A 26,701-nucleotide genomic window follows, 5' to 3' on the forward strand; every position below is an offset into this window, starting at 1 on the left:
CAAATGTTGACAAGCCCACAGGGAAATAAGCACTCTCTTATCTAGAGTATAAATTAACACAGCATTAAGGAGATGTCATCTGTCAGTATCTATCAGTATTTATTTTATTTTATTTTTAACATTTTATTTACTTATTTGACAGGGAGATAAAGAGCACAAGCAGGTGAGCAGCAGGCAGAGGGAAATGGAGAATCAGGCTCCCCTCTGTGCAGAGCCCGACACGGGGCTCACATGGGGCTCAATACCAGACTCTGGAATCATGACCTAATCTAAAGGCAGGGACTGAACCACCCAGGCACCCCAGTATCTATCAATATTTAAGATAAGTATAATCTTTGATCCTGTAAGATTCCCTCCAGGAATCTATACCAAAGAAATAAAAGGAAATGTGAAGTAAGATTTACAAGGATATTCACTATAGCACTGTTTGTAACAGAGCAAAACTGAACAGAATCTAAATATCTACTAATAAGGGCTGACAAAATGCATTTATACACTCTGTAATATTAATGAGACACTAAAAGAATGAAGCATATTTATCTGATTTCAGTAATTTCTCAAAAATATGTTATTGAAATAGAAAAGTTAATACAAAATAACATACTATATAACTTAACAAGAAAGCTATGTATCAAAATCTGATTATGTATTTTACATAAGTATTTTGTACTAAAAAGTGTGGATAGAGGCATATTAAACTGTTAACCATGGATAGCTTGGAAAACAGAATGCATAAGACAGGAGACTTTCACTTTTTACTCTATAATATCCATGAATATTTTATATATATGAAAAATGCATTTGCACAGTAACTATAAATTACAAAAAAATCAACTTCTGAGAAACAAAATAATGCTACGAAGTTGAAAAGCAGTCGATAATCTCAGGAAACTATCTGCAATGCATATGACAAAGAATAATTTCTTAAATATGCAAAGTGCTTTTATACTTTAATTAAAAATAGATAAATATTTGATGAAAAAGAAAAGGCAGGGGTAAAGGATTCAAACAAGTATGTCACAGAGAAACAAACATATATATAAAACAGCCAATGAACTTAAAGAAGAGATGCTCAACCTCACTCAGAAGATAAAAGTCAAGAACTACAATACAGTAAGAACCTAAGGAAAAACTCATTCTCACACAGCTAGTAGCATGTAAATTTCTCTGGAAGAGTATTTAACTTTATATATTTAAACATAAAATACATATACCCTATGGAAGTATTGAATCACTGTAACTGTACACCTGAAACTAATATTACACTATATGTTAACTGACTGGAATTTTTAAAAAACTTAAAAAATAAAAATAAAATGTAAAAAAGAGAGTAGTTGCAGAACAGTATATATAATACAATCTCATTTCAGCAGGGCAGGAACCTGTATTCTGATCACTTAAAAGTTCAGGCCTCTTCAGACCAAGATGAGGTACCAGTGTTCTAAAACAACTAAAAAAACCCAACCAGACAATTCATACATAAGCTTTTGAACAGGATATAAGATAGCACAGGAAAGTGATTTCCAGAGAGAAGAAACAAAAAACCTGAGCCCTACAATTAACCCCTATAGCTTAATGCCTGATAAGATTTTCCAGGCTATAGCAAGTTAGGTAGAAGTAAAGCAAACCCCAGAAGTCTCCGTGAGATGAAAACTAAAGAAGCTGAGAGTGTGGCCAGACTCTAGCCCACGTGGCCAGATACTGCAGGACAGAGTACCACAGAGAAGAAAAGCACAGAGAGAGACCTTGAAGATCAATAGAGGTCTCCTTTTGAATGTTCAGCAGAATACTAATCAGCCCCTATGTCTGAGGGAACTTGTTTAGAGTGGGAAAATAACTACTATGAATCTTCATAGAAGATTCATGGGAAATCAAATAGAGCACAGAAGGATATTGCTTCTGTAATAGGGAAAATTAGCCCTAGACTAAAGGCTGCTCTGATCCCAACTAACAAAGCCAACATGAAAAGAGTAAAACTGTTTCAAAGTAGCTTAACTGTGCCCAGAATGAAGGTCAATGATATTTCTAAGAATACAAAACTATCCAGCAGTTATCCAATTTAAACACGATGAAAAGGCAAAATGTAGGAAAAATACAAGAACTGTAGAGAAGATAAATCACTTAATTAAAAACCAACACAGAAATGACATATAAGATAAAATTAGTAGATAAGGACATTAAAACAGATATTCTAACTATATTTCATACACTCAATAAGCTAGGAGATAGACTAAGCATGTTTGAGACCATGGAAAATATAACAAGCTTCTAGAAATAAAAATTACATCTCTAATATTAATAATATGGGGCACCTGGGTGGCACAGTCAGTTGATCATCAGACTCTTGGTTTCAGCTCGGGGAATGATCTCAGTGTTGTGATCAGCACAGAGTCTGCTTGAGACTCTCTCTTCCTCTCCCCCTCTGCCCCTTCCATTTGTGCTTTCTCTCCCTCTTAAATAAATCTTTTGTAAAAAGGGCGCCTGGGTGGCTCAGTGGGTTAAAGCCTCTGCCTTCGGCTCAGGTCATGATCCCAGGGTCCTGGGATCGAATCCCGAATCGGGCTCCCTGCAGGGAGCCTGCTTCCTCCTCTCTCTCTCTGCCTGCCTCTCTGCCTCCTTGTGATCTTTGTCTGTCAAATAAATAAATAAAAATCTTTAAAAAAAAATCTTTTGTAAAAAGATTAGTAGTATATCAGACACTGTAAAATAAGACTAGTGAATTTGAAGACACAGCAATAGAAACTATCCAATACAAAACACAGAGTATAAAGTATTAGAGAATAAAAAGGACAACTTCAAACCACCTAACATAGTTATAATTACATCTCTGTAGCAGGTGGAAGAGTAACAGAAAATATATTTTAAGACACAAGGGTCAGGATTCTCCGAATTTGATGAAAATTATAAACTAAAAGATTCAGGAAATCCAATAAACCCAAGCACAAGAAACATAAAGAAAACCATACCTAGCCACATCATAATTAAGAAATTTTAAAGCAGCCAGAGGAAAAATATAAAAAAGTATTCAAAGAAAACAATGTCACCCTAAAATTCTATACCTGGTTAAAATATCTTTTAAAATGAGGACAGAATTTTGTGTTGGCTGTTATCTCTGGAAAATGCCTAAAAATACTTTTCAAGTCATTTAACATTAAAAGAAAAACTACCTTAAATTTCAGTAGAAATAAATCAATACCAAATCAATGCCAAACAATATCAAAGATTTTGGTTCTAAAATGCAATAAATATACAGAAAAGTTCCAAGAAGCCTACCAGATTAAAATAAACACAAATTATACAGTGGAACTTTTTTAAAAAAAAACAAAAATTTTGAGGTTCACTGATGAAGGGATATAAAAATTAGTAGGCACTATACACATGATTACATATAAATTTAATAAAATAAACACATTCACACTATACACTATGTGTTTCTTATGGAGATGTAAAATACAAAATATCTTTTGGTATTATAGAAGGCTATCTTACAAATACTTTACTCTTAAAAATTTTTTAAGTGAACAGGATTGCCAGATAGCTTGAAGGCTAGTAACACATTAACACACCTACTAATGTAAATATAATTATTATATAAAGTATCTGATGTGACAGATTAATGTATTAAGAGCCCTACCAACCTAAGGACAATCAAAATGGAACTTTAAAACATCTTTGAAATAGTATGGAAAACTCATCTCACAAAATGTTAAACAATTTATCTCACAAAACTGTAAAGTAACTTTTAATTCTAAATAACAACTTAAGATACTGTATCATTCAAAAAAAATAGATAAAAAATAAATATAAAAAATATTAGAATCCCGAAAATCCATTCCACCTTATGAAAAATAAAGTGAATCCTTTTATAACCCCAACTATGGTTTAAGACAGGCCCCTGTTGGAGGCACCTGGGTGGCTCAGCTGGTTAAGTGTCCAACTCTTAGTTTTTGCTCAGGTCACGATCTCAGTCCGGGTTGTGCGATCTAGCGCAGTGACCTGCTCCACGCTCACACAGAGTCTGCTTGAGATTCTTAGATTCTTTCCCTCTCCCTCCTGCTCTTTTCCTCCCTGCCCCCTGAAATGTGCTTGCTCTAATAAATAAAATCTTAAAAAAAAAAAAAAAAGAGGCCCCTGTTGGATATAATTCAAAGATACCTAATATAAAAGAACCCGAAGGACTACATCGTAAAATCATATGAGTTAATTATTGTTCTCTGAGTGCAAAGCCTTTTCCATTCATAGGAATGTTTCAAATAGCAGTTTTTCGAAGTCCTTATTAGGTCTTAATACTGTACTTCTTCATTTAAAACATCTTAAAGGCATGTTTAAAACTTAAATTTTCAATACTATACACCTGACAAAATAAAGACAAGTGATAGTGCTTGCTGAAAAATCACAATGTTTTTAGGGCTATCTTACCTTCTGGTGTTGGTTTGTCTTGAGGAAGATCTGGCATATTTTCATCCAAGAGGTCTGCTAAGGATTGAGAATTTGCCAGCAGCTTCTGATATGACATAGCAAATTCCTCATACTGTTTATGTCTATCTTCACTTAGCTCCCCTTTAGAATGGAGAATACGCCTATAAACAAATGATGAAATAATCTGATAATCTCATCAAAATACATGCGATCATGTATTGTTACACTGGGAATGTTCCACAAAATTTTATCACATAAGCTTTTTGCATGTTTTCTTCAATTTATTTTTATTAACATTTTCAAGATGTATCTGAAAATTAAAACTGGTATAATCAAATTCACCTAAGCAATTAAATTTCAACATTAATTCTTCAAAGGCAATTGTGATTACCTATGCCTGCAGAAATGTAAAATTTGACAATGCCACTAATTAAAAATTATTTTAAAAGTCTTTTGTTAAAAATACTCCCTTCAGATAGTTAATCAAAAATACTTAACATACCTAAAATAGTTACTATTCAAAACCACAGGTTATAAAATCAGTATCCTTAAATTTTTTTACAATGATCTGAATCAAGATTTTTTGAAAAAGCCCACACCTCCCAAACAGCCAATTCTCAGTTTACTGTACAAGTACTGGTTATTTATCCATTTAATGAATATTAATGAAGCAACACACTTAAGCAAGGCCAGGCCATCTCAGGAACAGAGAATACAACTAGTCTTCCACTCTACAAACAAATCACTAATAAGCCACCTATAATCATAAATATAGAACTATTGAAAATTTTCAAAATAAACAGTGAAATAAAAATCTTACTATATAAACAGATAGCTGAGATGTCTATACCTGCATCTATTTATGACTAAGTACATACATAATAACGTGAAATGTAAAACCTTACTGCAAATACGATATAGGTTTCAAAAAGCCAATTATAAATGTAAATTTTCAAAATATACAAAAGTTTTTTATTACTTGTCATTTGAGTTTTCTTATGAACAAGGAAGAAAATGAGGTGTTTTTTGGTGATGTTATCTTATTAAGAGTTACAGAAAATAAAGTGAAAAACCATGCCTAAATTTACTCATCCCAGCTTACCTAGAACAATTTCCAAATTTGCCTATCTTACCCGATTTCTACCCACATAAACTTTTGTTTAAAGGCTGTAACATTCCAGCCAACATTTTCTAAGTTAGGAATATCAGCTCCCATTATAAGCACAGGGCAGATCAATGCATAGGATACTATTCATTAAATCCAATCTTCTGTTTTCAAATCCAGTCTATTAGGAATCCAAAACGAAGAATTTTCACGCATTTTCTTACTATTTAAAAGTACATTAGTATCATTCAATGAACAAGAACAGAGTTTCTCTCTTTAACCACTTATTTCAAACTAATTTTACAGGAAAGAATTCTTTCAGTAAGTTTTATGAATGAATTCTAAACCCAAAACAATAAAAAATGCTGAACTCATGAAAGCAATGACAATTACTCTGAATGAGGAAGCTTGTTAGAACTTTTAATTAGAAGTTGTATCATTTTTGAAGATAAAAAAGACACTAAAATTAAGTAAATTGTTTAAATTAATACTCAAAAGTAGGCTATTCTAAACTGTTCTGCAGTGTACTATTAGAAAAAATGTTAGTCAATAAAAACTTAAGTTTATTCTGTAAGATTAACTGTTAAGATTATGTTCAGAGTGACAGTAATAGTCCTGAGAGATTTCAAAACATCTACTGACAATTAAGATGCAAAATTATTTCAGTACTTGAAAAGAAATTGGAAAACATCTCAAAATAACAGAACCTGGAACTTTCTCTAACAAGTTTTGACATTCTAGTAATCTGAAGAACATACATGCAGTTTTAGGTTATACACTCACCAAGCATTTATAATATATAAGCAGGAATAAAGTGATGACTATTTTATCACAACGAAAAAGACTGATACTTTCTCCAATATCAATCTCATTTTCAAACATCTGTCTGTGACTTCGCATTCGATCAATTAACAGTGAGTGATTTAATTCTATGATAGTTCCCTCTATACACACTCCAGTTCCTTTCCAATCACCCTAAAACAAATTAGAAATTCTGAAGCTCCAGAGGTAACTCCCACACTCCCCCAAAGCTCAATCCCATGATCAAATTTTTTTAACAGTACTATTTAACCTAACTGCTTAACTTACATGAGCTTAGGTCACTACCTAGCGAGAACAGTCCTCAGGACAAAAGCTTAGGTTTTGGTAGATGTATTTTCTAACCATATCTTACACTAAAAGCTTAGCAAGCAGCACAAGGTATCAATGAAATGGCATTGGAAGAGTTCTGTCATACACAAAATTTACCTAGTCCTACATATTTTCCTTGAGCATTTATTTATTTACTAAGAATCAGACTAAACACACATCTAGTAAGACTATACATTTCAAGCAGAGAAATAAATGCATCATAGGTACCTGAACATTCAAAATCCCTAGAGTCATTCAGAAGTGCCCATCAAATTAAAATGAAACATTTTTTAATGACTGTACCATACATGGCAGTTTTTTATGTTTATGAAACCCCCTGGAAAAGATTATCAGTTCGATTAACTTTTTTAGAAGACCTATATGAGGGAACTAAACATTTTGCAGCACATTTGACCAAAGTACCTACTCTCTCGTGTAAATCTCACCAAATTTTCTTGAGAATTCCATGGGACTATATCACTATGCAAAATCAAGCTGAATACATGATTTATCACATACCATTTTAATTACAATCTCTTCAGAAAGACATATATTCAGAAAGTTGAATAGAATCCATTCTTTTTGAGATGATCGTAATTTAGAGGTTAGCAAACTATTTCTGCGAAGTGTCCAGATATAAATACTTTAGGCTTTACAGACCTCACATTCTTTGTTGCAACTACTCAACTCTGCTGATATGGCACAAAAGCAGCCATGGATAATACATAAACAAATGAGCATGACTATGTTCCAATAAAACTTTATCTATGGACACTGAAATTTGAACTCATATAATTTTAGTATTTCACAAAATATTCCTCTTTTGATTTTTTTCTAACCATCCAAAAAAGTTAAAACCATTCTTATTCTTAGCTCACCAGCTGTATAAAAAATAGTGTTGGGTCTATCTGGCCTGTGGGCCATAGTTTGCCAATCCGTGCTATAACTAGAGTTCACTGAATCATCGTCTGTTAAATGTACTGCAAGTGAGTACATTCTCTCTCATGACATCACTATAATAGGGAGTTACTGGGAGCATTTTAAAGATATAAAAAACAATGAAAACAAAATTAATTCCAAATCTTATTCATTATAATAAAAATACAAGATAGTAGACCTCCTCCACCCGATGATAAGTTATCACTATCTGGAAGCAATCCTAAGGTACATCAATCTTTGATTTCTAGTGTTTTTTATATTACTAATTCAACACTGTAAAGCTGACAGAAAATACCAAATAGTCCATTCTTGAATGGAGCATTCTATCTCATAAGAAAAGTCATAAATGCCTCAAAAAAACTCTATTAAAAGACATAATTTTTGTTTTGTTTTCCTTTTATAAATTTTTCTTATTGCTTGACACTCTTTTGCTCTTTTATTTTATATACTGTTTACTGTTGTTTTGCATTGTTTTAAAAATACACATTTTCAAAATCATCAAAAGGCACAAGAGAAATTCTCATCAAGTCTTTCTGAAGGATTAAGCAGGCAATATACTACAAATAAAAACTCATATTTATACTTACAATGAGCCAGATACTGTTATTAAAAGTGCTTTTACACGTGAATTCACTGCATCACTCACATTTATCTCCGAGGTAGACTGCTATTATTCCATTTTACAAAGAGAAAACTGAAGCACAGAGATGTGAGATAACTTGCCAAGAATTACAGAACTGAGTAAATAACAGATCTAAGATTTGAACCCAAGGAGACTGGCTCCAGAGTCCATGCTTACAACTATTAGACTCTACTGCCTCCCAAATTAAAATTACCCACTTGGTACCCTATACTGTAATCAGAATGTCTCTCAAATGCATATATCAACGGCAAGCCTTCTCACACTGGGGTGTTTATTTTATATTCCTTCGGGTCCTTCTGTTTGGATCTCACTTGGTAAGTACCAAGAGGCTACTGTGTTTACCAGACACTTTAAAATCAAGTACAAGTACTAAATGGAGATGAAGATGAGTAATATGGAAATTGTGAAAAGTTCAGTATGAAGAGGTATGAAAGAACTATATCTGTCACTTGCTATATAAATCACAATGGGCAAGCTCTTTAATCCCTAGATCTGATCACCTTCAAAACAGACGTATTTCTTTCAAGGGTACTATGAAGGTCACTTAAAATCAAACATGTGATGCACTTTTGTCAATGTACAACAGTATTTTAATGAGAAAAAAAATGCCACAGCCCACTGTGAAAAAAGTGATCTTCAATGCCAAATTATTATTTGATCTTGTATTAGCCAAATTAAAAAAGAAAAGAAATCTTGGCAAGAACACAGAAAATCCATTTTAGCTTTGAGCTAATACAGTCATGCAAAATAACACCGAACACATGGCCAAAATCTTGAAAAAAATAATCATAAAGCAGACTATGAAAAACGACTAGGTTTCACTTGTCTCCTTTAGCAATTAGTCAAATTTTCAAGACTATTAAATTTTCTTTTGGTTTCATTTTACAATTTGGTTATGGGGCGCCTAGGTGGCTCAGCTGGTTAAGCAACTGCCTTCGGCTCAGGTCATGATCCCAGGGTCCTGGGATGGAGCCCTATGTCAGACTCCTTGCTCAGCAGGGAGCCTGCTTCTCCCTCTTCCTCTGCCTGCTACTCCACCTGCTTGTGCTTGCTCTGTCAAATAAATAAATAAAATTAAAAAAAAAAAATAATAATTTGGTTATGCGTGTCTTAAAATCCTGTATGAAAAGACACTACAGCATAATAAGCATAACTCCTCAATCAAATATTTATTAAATAACTGTCAAAGCCATTGAATGAGAATTTCAGGAAAGATGTAACAATTTTAGAGTACTTACAAAATTGTTAAATCCTCATTGAGCCTTAAGTACAGTGAAAGAACATCTTAATAGTGCTTAAATGCTATACAATTTATCAAACATTCCACCTGTAAAGGCAAGGTACTACTTACCTGGAAGGAAAGTGGAAGGTAAAAGTAACACTACTTAATTTTACATTAATGTGTTTTTAAGTTTTAACACTGGCAAAGTAATACTGCATGAATTTGCAATAAATGAAGTAAATTTCCAATTTTATTAACAACGGGGAAAGCCTTCATTCTACTTATCTTTCTCCTATGCTTTCAATCAAATCACTTAGTGCTGTCTGAACATGTAATCATGAAGGTCCTATTCACCACTACTGAAAAAAGAAACTTTTGCCACCATTCCCACCAGTTAGGGAGAAAGAAAGGAATTAAGACATTTCAAAATTATTCAAGCAAGAACTGACTTAATATATGAATTCATGATTTCACTTCTGCAAGAAACAGTTATATAATTAAATTATATCTAATAAAATTAAATAATTTCTTCAATTTTTATTAAATGCCAAAAAATAGTAGGTCATATTACCTCCATGAGGATATTATCTCATAGCACAAAGCATTTTAAGTATAAAGTAAGAGCACTGAACATTATAAAAAGCAAAACCAACCAAGTAAAGCTATTAACTCTAAACTGCAGATGTTACCAGATATTTTCAAATGTGTAAGTATTAATTATACTCCCAAATCAAAATGTATTTTAAAAGTTCTTTGAGGTACAAAAAGCTAACAAGGTCAAATTTATGAGAATTCACCAAATCCTAGGGTCAGTTGTATTACTTGCTTATAGGGGCTTTGAAACAGAACTAGCTATCTAATACCTGTATTATCAGCCCACATAACACAAGAAAAGAACAGCTAAGGCTCAACAGGTCTTATCCAGTCACTGTCTTCAGTCACTCATTAGTTTCTCTTAGAAAATACCAGAGATTTTATTATTCTATTTTTTAAATTTGGCTGAAAGAATTCTTAAGTATAGACTTTAATGAGTATAGACAAAGACTTCACAACCTCTATGAACAGTGCCATCTCCCAAGTTAATTAAAATGACCCAAAGCATTTAGGTCTCACAGACTGAAAATAGAAAGCATTTTTTTAACTGTCATTATTAAGATATTGAATAAAGGCTTAAAGTAATTTAACTGCATAAGTCTTAAATATCCCCTAGCTCAGCACTGAGATTTCCAGCATTACCATGCCTAAAAGAAACCTTACTGTCCACAACTGTTCCCATGAGGTAGAATAACCTCAAAACACCTACTGGGTAATGACCAGGAAGGGGAAACCTTGGGAAACAGGTCATTTTAACAGTACACTGTAATGTACTAATACTAGGCCAAGGGACTCCACTAATCCATGCCTCATGTTCTCTTGGTCAGTCAGGTATTCAAATCTACGCTACAGAGGCTGCTCAATTTAAAGCTATCCTAAGGCATGAGTTATTTAGTAAGCCATATGCCAATTATTATCTATACTGTGATTAAGACTTTCCCATCTCCCCGGGTGCCTGAATGGCTCAGTCAGTTAAGCGGCTGCCTTCAGCTCAGGTCATTTTGCCAGGGTCCCAGGATCAAGTCCCACATTGGGCTCCCTGCTCAGCAGAGGACCTGCTTCTCCCTCTTCTTCTCTCTCCTGGCTTGTACTCTCACTCTCTCTCTGTCAAATAAATAAAATCTTTAAAAAAAAAAAAAATCCCATCTCCCAAATTATTACATCTAAGTAGACAGTATCCCATGATAAAATGACTGCTACAATGCTAGGTCAACTTATACTAGGTAAATAACCTCCCCTAATAACCACATGTTAACGGTTCTCTTTAAATGAGTAAAAATTTCTAGGTAAAGGCCACAAAATCATGCTCTTGAACACTACATCCTGTTCAAAATTTTCATGACGACTTGAATAATATAAAAGAACAGGTCTGCTTATCAAAGGTGAATGTGACCAGCATGTAAGTACATAATAATATATACAGCAGATAATAACATAATCAATATTCAAAATTATCATTAGGATAAAGTAATATGTCAAAAACATCTAAATAAAGTTGAAAGAGGTAAATGCATTCAGGTTTAAAAGATGATTTCCACTAGTTCAAGGTGAAGAACTGGTCTGGCAGCAGTTCATTTGAGAAATTAATCTTCAGGTATATACAAGTTCACAGTCAAAAGAATGACAAGGCAGCTATAAAAAGCAATGGAATCTGAGGTTACAGCAGGAAAAAAATGCATCCAAAACGAACGTCCTAAGGATAGGCGTGTAGAAATCATGCAACAAACTGAAGGAACAAGAGTTGTTTAGCCTTGAGAAGATGAAAAAAGAAACATCCTAGCAGTCTGCAAATATTTGAGCTATTATCATGGGTATGAAAGAGGAGACATGTCCCACATCAGTGTTTCTCAAACTACCTATGTTAAAAGAATTAGTTTTTTTCCTCATCACTACAGATGCTTTTATAAAATACAGTAACAATATAAGAACTATGGAAAACTGTTATAAAGATGTCTTAATGCTTTGTCTGTTCCTACACTTAATTCATTGCAAACAGGTAAACCGTTCATGAACCCCCATTTTAAGCAGCTTTATTTCATTGTACCAGAAATCAAAATCCAGATTTACCAGAAGTTAAATCAAAGGGAACCGTTTTATGGGAAGGTAAATTACCACTTGAATTCCCAGTAAGTAGGTGTGCCAACACTGGAATGGCACTTTCAAAGAAAGAATATTTTATCTGTCAGATAATCTATAAAATGGACTCCTGCACTGGTAAGGTGATTGGATTAAATCATTGTAGACTCTACCCTCTAAGCTCCCTTGAGGCCAATCAGAAGTAAACACACACACAAAATCCCTAAAGTAGCCAATAAAAAGTAATCAAAGCATACTATAAAATCAGCCATGAGGTATTAGGTAGAACATATGGGGGAAAAAAAGGACTAAGAAAATGACAAAACACTATGTCAGCTGTAATTAAGATACCTTAAATATGTGAGAATTAGAGGGCCACCATTTTCTTTTTAAACTCATTACTGACTACATAAATACACCCTGAAGTTGCCTATTCGAAGTTTAAAACAGACCTCACTATTCAAAAGCACAAAACAAAGATCTTTTTTTTCTTTTTTTAAAAGAAACCCTGAGGAACACAATTGCCATCTTAAACTCTCCCATCCTGAGTGACCCTCAACCATCACGGTTTAGTCATATGGTCTGTGGACCTACCTTGATGCAGACCTAACTGTACTGCTACAGTCTTCGCTTCTAGTTAAGTCAATCACCTTCTGAATAAACCAGCACGTCCTTCCCAACTGCAGGGCTACAGAAATAAAAGTGTACCCTCCCATACTACTTTGAGAAAAACAGCAATTTCAGACTCTTAACCATGCACTTTAAATAGGTGCAAAGTACTCAGCCAAACGTTACTGCTGTTATCTCCTTTCTGTACTCCTCAGCCCTCCTCCAAATCTACCCTCCAGAAAAACTGATCTACTGCCCACCAACTACATCAGCTTCTAACTTGTTGATGCCTTCCAGGTACAGAGGCTACACAGCAGTCAAAGGTGGCCGCTCAATCAGGTATCTTCACTAATTACCAGAGGCACATACATTATTCCACATTATTCCCTGAAACTTTAAATGGATGTTCCCAGGAGAAAGACTACTATAAACGCACTTTACATAGCAGCATTTAAGAAATTTTTTTTCACATCTAACTTGTACTTTTTCTCATTTCTGCTCTAATGACTCATCTTCTAAGAAGTAGTAGCATCAACAGTAATATCAATAAGAAGGATACAAAACAATGAAAGCAAAACTATTATAGAGAGGGCACAACAAAACACACAAAAATAACAGCAGGTTAAGTTAAAGCAACAGAAAAAGAAAATTTATCCCTCAACATCAAGGAGTTTTTTTTTTAAGTCACAGGAAGAAAACACATCCACAAAGTAAAAATCACCATATACGTGCCAGGTTTCTTTCAAATTTATAAATAAAATCTATCACACACTCCCATTTTAACATGAGTACTTAGACTGGGACTTTGAAATTCTCCTGGAAATGTAAGAAAATCACCTGCAATGAGCCCTTTCCACAAGTTCTTTCAGTGGCATGAATGAAGACTTTGGAAATTTTTAAGTATGAGCTCCAAAATAAATTCTCAATTCTGAGAAATATTTGAAAATCACCTGTTTTGTCTCTCAGTATTCTGAAGCTCCCTGTGGTCCCTTTTCAGGTGTTTGGTCAAAGATGTAAAGTATTCTTTTAAAAGATTCTGGAAAGGTTGTTGTTTCTCTGGACTAATTATCTCACTAGGAGGAAAACTCAAATTAAACTTCTCTGCAGCACTCTTCACTTTCCGTGGCACAAGTCCAGCTATATCATCTCCACAATGTCGACAAAAACTAATCACCACAGAAACATGAGTATGGGATTCCCGATCAGCATTAATAATATTTTTTAGCTGTTCATAGATTAAGGAAAGACCTTCCTTATCAGTGAAAATCCCAACTATTGTCAATTCTGCAATGAAACGCAAATCAGTTCTTAACTTGGTAATGTTAGGCGTTTTCTCTTCTTTCCTCGCTTCAAAATGTTTTTTCCAAACCTGAAGAAGTGATGGAGCGAAGTCGGCATAACGCTGGTGAAAGAGAGAGCACAAGTGCACAGCACAGTTCACATCAGATATTTTTAGCTTTGCTTCCACAATAGAAGCTACAGCTTCTGCAATGTATTTGCTTAAATTTAGGCCATTAAAATCATGAGACAAGGAGTCTCTCTGTTGTTCCGTAATAGTTTTTAGTTTCTTGACAAAAGCAGTATTTTTCTTCAAACTTGAGTCTAGTCGGCTAAAGAAATTTTCCTCTGGTCGGTTGTCTGGAGCATTTTGGTTTTTGCTACGAAGTTCCTTCCTTAACTGATGTCGTTCCCAGGCTTCCTGATGAAGCTGAAGGGATTCCTCTTTCTCTCTACATAAAAAACAAACACATAAATAAAATACCTTGTATATTTTGAAAAATCACTGACAAATGTCCTAAGAGTGAAAGACAATGAAAACATAATCATATAAGGATCAGCATCCTAAAGAAACGAAACACGCAAAAAGCCCTTTCCTACCTTTTTTAAACATTTTTTTTTCAACTCACAACCCTGAAATCAAGACCTGAATAAGAGTCGGACACTTAACCAACTGAGCCACCCAGGTACCCTTACTTTAAGATTATGTTTTTAAATAATCTCTGCATCCAGATGGGGTTCAAACTCACAATCCTGAGATCAAAAGTTGCACACTGTACCAGCTAAACCAGCCAGGCATCCCTTTTCCAACTTCTAAAGACATATTATTAATGACTTAGGATGGTAAGAACCCAGTATACTAAAAATACCAAATGTTGCAGAGTGGATGATTATGAATAACTAGAGCAAAATCATTCTGTCAACTGGCAAACTAAATGGATAAAATACTTTTGTCAATTCTACCTCAATAAAGCTACAAAAATTAATGGATTAAACACATGATGCACTAAATGAAAAATACAAAATAATATGCCTGGGAAAGATATAAGACCTAAAACAGATAAAAGCACTGGGAATATAGGGGAAAAGAAATATGTCCACTAAGAATATTTTAAAGAACAATGTTTATTTAAAAATGCATTAAAAATGTTTTGATATGTTAAGTACCACTTTTCCATATTTTTCAGGCTAAACCAAACCTCTAATAAATTACCTTTCTCAGTTTGGGTCTTAAATTTCAAGTGTAATTAAGAAAATCTGAAGAGGAACCAGAAGAAAATTATAAGATACAACTCCTTTAATTTTAAAAAAGGCTAACAGTTTATCCTGAAAAAAAAAAAAAATTTAAAAAATGGAACATGTTTAAATTGCAAAAGTAGTAAAATAACTTGAGCAGGAAGGTACAAACAATCTGACTTTGAGGCTACTGACATACCAAAGTATGTAACTTTAAAATATAAATTTCTAAAAAACAGATTTGTACCTTTCAGAGATAACCATCCCTGAGCTATCCTTCTATGACTTTTCAACTAAAAGCCACAGTAAGTTAACAAGAAGTTGCATCCATCACTGGAAACACAGGACATATGAATATCTCTCAGAGTCTCCCAGCTACACACAAAATAAAGGATTAACAGTGAGAGCACACTTTAAGAAAGAATAACTCATCATGTATATGCCTTAAGTATATGCCTTAAGTCCATTTTCATCTGCAACAGAAATACTTTAAGATACATAAATGAAATATTTACCACTGAAATAATAATGCTTTTAAGTACTCCAAGAAAAAAGGGGATAATTGTTGATGTTGGGTAGAGAGATGGTTGGGGGGGTTGAGAGGACCGGTTCGTTATTCTACTCTGTTTTTTGCATATCTGGATTTTTCCCAGTAAGAAGTTGGGAGTCTGGTGGTTTCGCTTTATTCGTTTGTTTGTGGGGTTTTTGAGGGGGGTTTTTTTTGTGGGTTTTTTTTTTTTTTTTTTTGCTCTTTCTATACTAGGGTAGAGGGAAGAGCAAAAGTCACAGTGAAATTGAATATCCTTCTGAATATTTTATAATTAATTTGAATACATTTTTAGCACAAATCTAAAATAGTTTAATTTTAACATGTAATTAAAATAAGCAGTGAAATATATTACGTTCTTTTTTTCATGAGCCTTAAAATCCAGTATTAACACTCACATTTACATCAATCTCATTTTGTACCCACCTCATTCTGTGTGGGTCCACAGCTCCTTCATTTTTTTTTAAGTAAATTATAAGCAAGAAACTCTCAAGAATCATGGCTCTGTATATTCCCAAACTGGCCTCTACTACTGCCTTCCATACATAAGGCTCCAGTACCTCACTAAAAATAGAAGGGCTAAAGAACTTTGGTAGGAGAATAGGTGGTTGAGCTGTTCTAGAGATCCATGAAAATTCACAGGTGTGTGCATGCGCGCACACACAAGGGGACAAGCCCATGCTACTCAACAGTAGTCACTCATGCTACAACCTAGTAGTCTTCCTGAGAACTACTGTTTTTCTCCAGGTCATTATGCTATCTATATAGATTTATAAGGTTAAAAATAGATATTATTTTTTTTAAAAGATTTTATTTCAGAGAGAGAGAGAGCAAGAGCACACACGTGCATGAGCACAACAAGCATGAACAGGAGGAGAAGCAGAGGGAGAAGCAGACACCCTGCTGAGCAGGAAGCCAGGCATGGGGCTCGATCCCAGGACCCTGGGACCATGACCTGTGCCAAAGGCAGACACTTAACCAACTAAGCTAGGCGTTCCTAAAAAGAGATTTTATTTTATTTTATTTTATTTATTTATTTGAGAGAGAGACAGTGAGAGAGAACATGAGCAAGGAGAAGGTCAGAGGGAAAAGCAGACTCCCCGTGGAGATGGAAGCCCCATGTGGGACTCGATCCCGGGACTCCAGGATCATGACCTGAGCCAAAGGCAGTCATCCAACCAACTGAGCCACCCAGGCGCCCCTAAAAACAGATTTAGATGAAAATAAGAATGGGAAGCATTATGGAATTCTTTTTAGGGACAAGTTTTTAAAGTCACCGAGGTTCAAAAAACCCAGCAACTCCACTGGTTACTGTTACCTCCTCAAACTTCATTTTATTAATCTTTCAAACGAGGATATCATTATGGCTGCCTTTAGGATATGTGCTGATATATTTTGTAGTGCCTGGCACATTTTAAGAATTCAGCAAGTAAGACCCATTAAGAACTGAAGATTTTCAACATAAGACAGGGACCAGAAAAAAAACTTTTTTTTAAAAGTCAGAAACAATCCAGATTACCCCACACCACAAAAAATAAGTTAAAATTCCTATTATTTAATACAAATAATTAGGGGCACCTGGGTGGCTCAGTGGGTTAAGCCTCTGCCTTCAGCTCAGGTCATGATCTCAGGGTTGTGGGATGGAGCCCCACATGGATCTCTCTGCTCAGCAGGGAGTCTGCTTTCCCCCTCCCTCTGCCTGCCACTCTGCCTGCTTGTGATCTCTGTCTGTCAAATAAATAAATAAAATCTTTAAAAAAATACAAATAATTAAAGCATCATAAGCATGCCTCTAGTCACTGAAAGTAACAGATCAAGTAATGGAAGATACTCTCGTTGAAGTGCACCCAGAAGTCGGGATTCCAAATAATCACTGCTTTCCTACTATTTCAATCTTCCCATTCCTTCATAGCAATAATAAAATAACTGCTCTTACTTCAACTGGGCAGCTTCTTCTTCTTGCTGACGTTTTGCCTGCTCTTCTTGCTTCTTTTTCTCTTCCTCTTCATGTTTCTTTTTTTCTTCTTCCTCTTTTTTCTTTAATTCTTCCTCTGCCTTTACCTTTTCTTCTTCTTTTTTCTTTCGGTCCTTGTCTTCTTTTTTTCTCTTATCTTCTTCCACTTTCTTCTTTTTATCTTCAGGGACCTTAATAACCTCCTTCTTGGCAGTAAGCTTGATCTCATCTTTTGGTTTCTCCCTGCTGCTCACTGGCCGCCTTTCACTGCAGTCTTTTTCCTTGTTGTTTAGTAAAGTTTCTTTTTCTTCCATACTTGCTGGCTTTTTACGCTCAGCTGGCATTATGTTACCCAGAACAATCTGTAAGAGTAAAAGAATGTCAGTATTCTTTGTACTATTGGAGATACAGTGACTTTTAGTAATGTGACACTGTTTTCTAAACAGAACATAATAATGAAATTATATGCAAAATGAACACTAGTTCTGTGATAAAATAATTTCTTGGTCACACTTCACATTCTATCATTATTAGTTACACCTCATCTAAGTATTTTTTAACTTTTTTTTCTTTTAAGATTTTATTTATTTCTTTGACCAAGAGAGATCACAAGTAGGCAGAGGGGCAGGCAGAGAGAGATGGGGGGAAGCAGCTCCCCACCGAGCAGAGAGCCCAATGTGGGGCTCGATCCCAGGACCCTGAGATCATGACCTGAGCTGAAGGCAGAGGGTCAACCCACTGAACCACCCAGGCGCCCCATTTTTTTACTTTTTTTTAAGGAAAAACTGAAACACATTAGAATAGAGCACAATATAACCAACCTCCACATACTCACTGCCCAAAATCAACCATTAGCAACTACAAAACATAACATTCAATTAAATAGTTCAGTATCTGAGAATATTTTCAATCAGTTTTAATCCCAACATTTCACATCCATTAGGAGATGCTAGTGACATATTTCACACAACATGGAATAGAAGTTTTTAAGTTGGAACATAAGCTCTTGCCTCCTATAAATGAACTGACAAAATAGACGACAGAAGGCAGATTTCACGTTATCATTCTAACTTATCAAACTTTCGAATACAGAAACCATGAACTATCCCAAATTACACTAGACTTTTAATTTTTTCATTAGTACTAGTCAAAATTAATCTACAAATAAAGATAATGTGTTCACAAAATCTGTATATTCTGTCTACATCTGCCAATACAGTAGCCACCAGCTCAGGATTTCTCAGGCTTGGCACTACTACCATTTCAGGCAAGCTAATTCTTTGGGAGTTTTGGTGGGGGAAGGGAGGATATTGACACTATTTTGTGCACTACATGTTTGCAGCATCCCTGCCTTCTCTACTAAGGAGGTGCCAGCAGTCATCTCCCCACTTCTGACAACCAAAAACTACTCCAGACATTGCCAAATGTTGCCTGGGGACAAAATCACCACCAGCTGAAAAACAGTGCACTAGCTACACATGGTTACTTACATGAAAATTAATTAAGAGTTTGAAATGCTGTTCTTCAGTCACTACCCATATTTCAAGCACTCAATTTCATCACGTCTTAGCAGCTACCACATCAGACAGTGCAGAAACACAACATTTTAATTATCGCAGAAAGTTCTACTGGATAACACTGATAGACAGTACAGGTTCCATACAGTTAAATGGAAATAAACTGGGGAACAAAAAACTGTAATTCTCAGCAAAATTCAGCATTTTTCTTTCCTAAAAAATTTCTCTACTTAGAACTAGTGTTCTAATGTAATTTCTTTCATGGACAGTGCTTCATGTTTTAAGTCCTATATCATCTGAAAATTGTATATGAGAAAATCAAAATACTTTCTATTTAATACAGAATTAAACTATTTAAAGTTCCTAATTTTATTAAGAGCTAAAAATATACACAGTATTCTTAATCATTTTCTTTTTTTTTTTAAGATTTTATTTATTTATTTGACAGAGAGAGATCACAGGTAGATAAGAGAGGCTGGCAGAGAGAGAGAGAGAGAGAAGCAGGCTCCCCGCCGAGCAGAGAGCCCCATGCGGGACTTGATCCCAGGACCCTGAGATCATGACCTGAGCCGAAGGCAGCGGCTTAACCCACTGAGCCACCCAGGCGCCCCTCTTAATCATTTTCAAACACAGATTTTAAGTTACAGCAATAAAAACTAGGTTAGCAAAGAAAACATTTGCAATAATAAATATTTTATAAACACAGTACATTTATTTCAGCAGTCCAATAGGATGTTATCACAGAAAGAAAACCCAGGCCAATAGAAGCCCTTTAAGTAATTTTTGGAGGCACAAGCAACACTCTATTTTCTCTCAACCACCTCTTTCTTTCCCTTTTTCTCCTTTACTCTGACTCTCCTCCAGGTCCACATTCTATGCATTTATTTTCTTTTTAAGATTTTATTTACTTATTTAAGAAAGAGAGAGAGAGAGAGAAAGAATGGGGAGGAGAGGGAGAAGCAGGATCCCTGCTGAGCAGGGAGCTCTTGTGGGGCCTGATCCCAGGACTCGAGGATCATGACCTGAGCTGAAGGCAGATACTTAACTGACTGAGCCACCCAGGCACCCCTACATTCTAACTTCTGTGCCTTTATTTTAACAATGACGCCCAGTTAACCTCAGTGGTGGAACTCAAGAAAAAAAGCTCTTAATCCTGTTGAAGCTATCATTAAAACACCAAATGGCATAATTACTTACTTGTGTGGCAAGAAAGTCTTTAACATTTGTATCACCTGGGAAGAGTAGCAGCTTCAAATAACCTTTAGTGTGAAAAAACCATGCCCTAAACCAAGCAAACTTTAAAGAAAATACTCATAGCTACCACTCACTGACCCCACAGTAAACATCTTACATACATTATCTCATTTAATACTAAAATCTTTATGAGGTGGGTATTATTTTCCCTATTTTATAAATGAGTTAACTGAGACTTGACCAAGTAACTTGACCAAGGCCTCCACAGCTGGTGACAGAGCTGGAATTGGAACCCATACTCTCAGCTAAAGTTATTAAGAACCTTGAGAGTACCAAACTGTGAGGTGGAAGACTTGATCACAGATATTGACAAATCATAGAATTATGCATCTGAAATTGAAAGAGTCCCTGATAATGGCTAAGCAGTTTTTACACTTTTAACTTTTGTTAGACCCTAGCTAAAACATACAGAAGATAATTCCTAATGTTAACAATACAATCTTACTTAGGGATATTTGTCATTACGCCCCCAAAAAAATAATACTCTTTATATACAGAGCTGGTATTTTCTAAAGTGAAGTTTATCAACAAGCGATACTTCAATGATACAAGAACTACAGAAAATAAAAAGAATGGCCTAAAAATTTACAAGTAGTATTTCATTTATGATGATAATTTAGATATTAAGTTCTATAAAAACATTAAATTCACTTGGAATCTAACAAATTCATAAAGGATCATGTATTAGCTTTACAGAGTCTCCTAAACTTTTGTGATTCTCTACAGTATTTATTCATTCAATAAATGTTTAGGGGCGCCTGGGTGGCTCAGTGGGTTAAGCCCCTGCCTTCAGCTCATGATCTCAGGAGCCTGTTCCCCCCCCCACCCCCGCCACCGCCTGCCTCTCTGCCTACTTGTGATTTCTCTGTCAAATAAATAAAAAATCTTTAAAAAAAAGTAAATGTTTAAGTGCCTACTATATCAAACTATAGTAGGCACTCATGAATTGATCCTGCTCTAGAACATAAAAAAAAAGATTCTCAGTATGACCCTTAAATCTTCATACTGATAACTTCTTTAAATCACTTCATCCTTGTATTAAAAGCATATCCATACCCAAAGTACACTTTGAACTAAATTTCAGTGGACAAAAAATGTGACAGAAATGTAAAGACCCATGTAAACACTAGCAATGCAACATGTGAAAACAGTATAGGCTTTGAAGTCAAACTTTTAAAGTTTGCATCCCAACTCTGCAACCTGCTAGCTATGGGAACTGGGAAACTTCACTTCTCAGTCTATTCATTGATAAAATGGAGGTACTTCTACCTCTATTACAGAATTCTTAATCTACTAACATGGAAGGTAGTATCAAGAAGGCATTCAATAAATGTTCATTCTTTCACACAGAACACTGAAAAGTTCATTGGATGAGATTTTTTTTTTTTTTTAGAATTAGGACCACCAGACTTTACTCCAATTCTCAATTTTTACATAGACATGGCAGCAGAGGCGTGACGTGCCCAATCACACTAGTTTAATGGCTGGGTCAAGACTCACTGTCCAGTGCTCTTCTCCACTATATACCCTGACTCAAGATTTTAAAAGCCAAACAAAATATACCAACAACATAATTTAGATCCATATGCATTTGTACTGTCAAACTGTTTAGTGAAATGCTAATATTTCTTTAAATTATTTTGATAATTCATGCTTTAATAAACACCCAAATATTTTAACTAAACTATTTCAAAATGTTTTTCAAGTAAAAACTTAAATTATAAATAGATTTCATCTCAAAATAATCAAGATTAATATTAGTAATCTTTTTTAGTTCTTACAAATTAATACAATTACAGCCAGTCCTTAAAAGGAAGCCATGTTTTAAAACCACCTTCCTAGCTCCCCAAGTAGTGCCCTGGCCTTTGGGCTGTATATTTTATTTGGTTTTCTAAACATACTCTGAATGTCCAAAAGAAAGTAGAACTACTTTATTAGCAAAACAGGCACCCAGGGAGTGTATCAGAGGACAGAGTGCAGAGTAAGGGTGTTTCCCTTTTAGAGATAGTCCTCTAGCAAAGTACCATATGGACTATGTATGAAATCACAATCAGACTGCTCTGAAAATAGTCCACAGAAAGACAATGCTGTTTCACCTTTTAATTCTGTGTTATTCAAAATGTCCTAAGCTCTAACTGCACAAGGGCTTTATCTCCCAGTGTCTGGCTTTATAAAAAGTCCTTAATATCAAGGACTCGTTCAAAGTTTTTATAAATTTCACCAGAATTCAAAACTGGTTTTCTTGATGAGTTGTACAATTTGTATAAACACCTAAAAACTACGATAAACGATAAGGGTGAGTGATCGTTTTACTTTGGTCTGATGCATTACTACATACAAATCCTAAAAGAGCAGGAGAGCTGATGGCCCGGCTCAGTGTACCCCAAACTCATAAGCTGACTCTGTCTGGTCAACCTGACAACCAAATACCCTGTGATGATCTCCTCAGTTCAAAAGTACCAACGAGAGTAAATACTAGGAGCTTTGGGATAAAGGCGAAGGCAAAGCAAAGAACCCTCAGCCTATGGGACTAAAAAGAAGTAAACCAAATAACTCATGCCCACCCTTCCCAAACACCGAAACCCCTTCCCCTCCACACGCATCTCCCACAAACCCCTGCTCCTGCTGCACATTCCCATACCCCACACGCTTCCCCGCCACAACTCCCCTTCTTACGAGTACCTACGGTCACCTTCGTTGACCATCCTCGCCCCAACCCTAACTTCTCACCCCACACTCCCTCACCACCCGAGACCGAGACTCTCATGCTGGTCTCCCTACTCCACATCCTCCCACTCAACGCACCCTCCCCACTTCCTCGCCCTCGCTTCCCTCCCGGCTCCCGAAGAGCTTTCCCCAACCTCCCCTCGCTCTACTCCACACCCCCAAACACCTTCACCCCGCCACAGCAGGCTGCCCGCCTTCAGCCCCGAGGCCCAGCGCGGGCATGTGGGGCAGACACCCCCTCGACTGCCCCTCATGTCTGCCCCGGGCCGGGGGCGCCCGCGTTGATGGGAGTCTCCGGGAGAGGGGTCTGAGGAGGACGACGCCGGAGCTGCGGTCCGTCTACTGCTCGCCGCCCCCGGAGCGCTGGGGTGCGGAGTCGCCTCTTGGGTCCCTCAGGGAGTAGGAGTCCAGGCCGGTGCCCCCCGGACCCGCTTCCTCCCGATCGTTGGAGCGGAGGGGAAGGAGGTTCCCCGGGACTCACCTCGAGCCTGTTGTCAACATTAGCCCCGGGTTTCCCAGCACCAACTCCAGCGCTCGGGCTCTCCCCTCCCCTCCCCCCACCTATCTCGCAGCCGAGGGCCCGCCTTCCCTCAGCTCCCCCTCCTCCCTCCGCCCGCCGGCCCTCCCGCCCGCCACTCACCAGCGCGGCCGGGCTGCGAGTGGGGGCGGGGCGGAGGGAGGAGGAAAGAAGGAAGCTGTTCGGACGCTTGCCTGATCGAAAACTGTCCGGGTCTCCCTGCCCCCGGCAGATCGATGCCCTTAGTTTAACCCCGAAGTGGCGGATCGCGAGCAAAGGCTCAGACAGGTGCGATGCAGATAGAGACTTGTTCAAATTGTCCACCGGAGAAGAGGAGCCAGTTTTTCAGGCAGGCAATGAACAGGGCAGCCACAACCAGCATATCAAGTGAGGTCCCCAGCGGAGGGGAGGAGTGTTCCAAGGACCGGAGGCAGGAAGTGGATTGGTCGCCAGGAAAGGGAAAGCGCCTGAATTGTAGATGCGCAGGCGCAGGCACTTGGAGGGGGGGCGGCCTAGAATGGGGTGGGGCGGAGCTAACAGGAGGTAAGGAAGGGCGGTGGAACAGTAGGAGAATTACGGAGCGCCATTAAGGACAAATTTGGCCACGTGATTCTCAGGGGAGTTTCCTGGAGCGAACGTAAGGAAGAGGTCTAAGAAGGGAAAGTTTGATTGGACTAATTTAAGGGGTGAGGTTGAAGATTTAGGAAGTTGGAAACCGGAGAAGCTAAAGAGTATGGCTGGTGGGAAAAGTAAAAGTTGGTTGGGAATGGGTCTAGATTTAAAAGTGCCCTAGAAAGACTGCGAAAGTCCCGTGGGGGAATTTCCAGAAGCACATTTTGGGTGTTCGACATAAAAACAACCCAGAGTGAAGAACAGCGGTTTTTCTCAACCTATCTTAGAAAGTACCCTGCCCTAGCAAGCCAATTTTTAAAAAATTAAAATGGAATGATCTGAGTTACTGAATGTAATCACTCGTCTAAAAAATTGGCTGGTCTTGTCATTTCTTCCAAATGCGAAACCAAGTCAACTTTTTTAAATGGGTGTTCGTTTATCCACACAACTTAACTGCTCTTAAATTGTATATCTCCTCTTTGTATCTGGCCTCCGATTTTTATCAAACCAGTGCTTGAATCTGCTAACATGATCTCACTGGGTGTTCATACTGGTTGGTTTTGACTGGTGGGGAGCCAAAGGAACAAGGGTGCAAAACTGGTCTTGATTCTTGCTTGACATGTGGCGCCTTACCTAATACAGAAGCCCGCAAAATGAGCGGCTACCAACCTCAAATACATGAGCCGAATCTAGATTCATTTGCATTCAGCTTTTGCCCATTTACCTCTATTCACTGGTTCGCTTTAAAGTTATTAGTAGCAGGCAAATCGCCTTCACAAATTGAGTGTTGATGTTTACTGTACTTAGATTTTTTTTTTCCAAAACATTGCTAATAGGTCAATTATTTAAAGGGTAGTGAAAGGGAAAGATATGCTGCTATTCTATACCACTGATTAATGAGTAGGAGGGAGGCACCTGGGTCGCTCAGTCAGTTAAACATTTCGTTATTGGTATCAACTCAGGTCTAGATTTCACTATTGTGAATTCAAGTCCTGCGTTAAAAATTCAAGTCCTACTTCAAAAAAACAACATAACAGAAGAGAACTGTCCCAAACCACCATAATGGAGATGGCCACTGCTGTTCTTTCGAAAAGTTTTTCTCATTTTCTCTGCCTACCTTAAGAAAATTTACCTCTATGCTATTAATGAATAAATATGCCTATCCAAGTCGGTCTTTACCTTTCATGAAGTATTAAAAGGAAATCATGTGAATACAGGGATCAAAAGGAGAGCATTTTTATTGACCTGCTTATTTTAAATTTGTTATTTAATTAATAATCATCATAATCCTATAGGTATTACAATCCCCATTTTATAGAAACTGAGTCACAGATTAATTCAATATCACAAAACTAGTAAACATACTATTACACACAAGTCCAACTCCAAAAACCCAAGCTTTTTCTGATGTATCCCACTGCCTTAATGCCTAGCCTTTTTCATAGACTGAAAACGCTCCCCGTTGTCTTTCTTCCAAAGAAAAATGTCAAAAGCCACCAACACTTTCTGGTGTGAGGATACCATTTGCAATGTCTAACTGGAAGAAATAACACTTCTCTGAAGAAGTCATCATTTTTGCATTCTGATAATTCAAACTTCACTCTTTGCTGTAACTACATTATAATTAGTTTTTAAGTGTCTATCTAGATATTTCATTATTTGAGCAAATTCTAGAAAATGCCTTTTCCTCTTTGCCTGCTTCAGTTGACAGAACTACACTGAATGAAAAAACGGATATACATATCATTTACATGATACTGTTTTCCATTTAAAACCCAGTTACAATGCTGCTTCACATTAGAAAGCAAAGGCAAGAGAAAGCAATTATAATTTCAGGGCAGGATAGATCTTAAATTAAAAAAAAAAAAACAGGGCTCATGTGATATGAATTGCCTGGTGCCCTGCTGAATGTGTGCTGTATCTTAAATAAATCTACCTCCATCTTTTAGAAGCTGATGTCTAGTTTGACTAATTTAAGCTAGATTTGTGTCTTTTTTGTTTTTTTTCTTTGTATCATCTTTTTTGTTTTGTTTGTTTTTAAAGATTTTGTTTAAAAAATCTTTTTTTTGTTGTTTTTGTTTTTAAAGATTTCATTTATTTATTTCACAGACAGAGATCACAAGTAGGCAGAGAGGCAGGCAGAGACAGAGAGAGGGGAAAGCAGGCTCCCCACTGAGCAGAGAGCCCAATGTGGGGCTCGATCCCAGGACCCTGGGATCATGACCTGAGCCGAAGGCAGAGGCTTTAACCCACTGAGCCACCCAGGCGCCCGTCTTTTTGTATTTTTAATGAGAGATATAGAGGAAGTATACTCCTGGGCA

The 26,701-nt window shown here is 36.6% G+C and overlaps 1 protein-coding gene across 3 annotated transcripts in view; it reads right to left on the minus strand.

Moving 5' to 3' along the window:
- The window catches only part of UPF2 (UPF2 regulator of nonsense mediated mRNA decay), a 107,133-nt gene extending 83,262 nt beyond the window's left edge, over positions 1 to 23,871 (minus strand). For all 3 annotated transcript variants that reach the window (XM_032349396.1, XM_032349395.1, XM_032349397.1), the window contains exons 1-4: positions 23,733 to 23,871; positions 17,736 to 18,115; positions 13,689 to 14,468; positions 4,420 to 4,580 (exon numbers count right to left, since the gene is read on the minus strand). In XM_032349396.1, coding sequence (XP_032205287.1) covers positions 4,420 to 4,580; positions 13,689 to 14,468; positions 17,736 to 18,097 — 1,303 coding nt within the window. In that variant the 5' untranslated portion in view covers positions 18,098 to 18,115; positions 23,733 to 23,871. The remainder of the gene's footprint in view (positions 1 to 4,419; positions 4,581 to 13,688; positions 14,469 to 17,735; positions 18,116 to 23,732) is intronic.
- Positions 23,872 to 26,701: the final 2,830 nt, after the last annotated feature.

The sequence above is a fragment of the Mustela erminea genome, chromosome 6 (genome assembly GCF_009829155.1).
Source record: "Mustela erminea isolate mMusErm1 chromosome 6, mMusErm1.Pri, whole genome shotgun sequence".
Classification (NCBI taxonomy): Eukaryota; Metazoa; Chordata; class Mammalia; order Carnivora; family Mustelidae; genus Mustela; species Mustela erminea.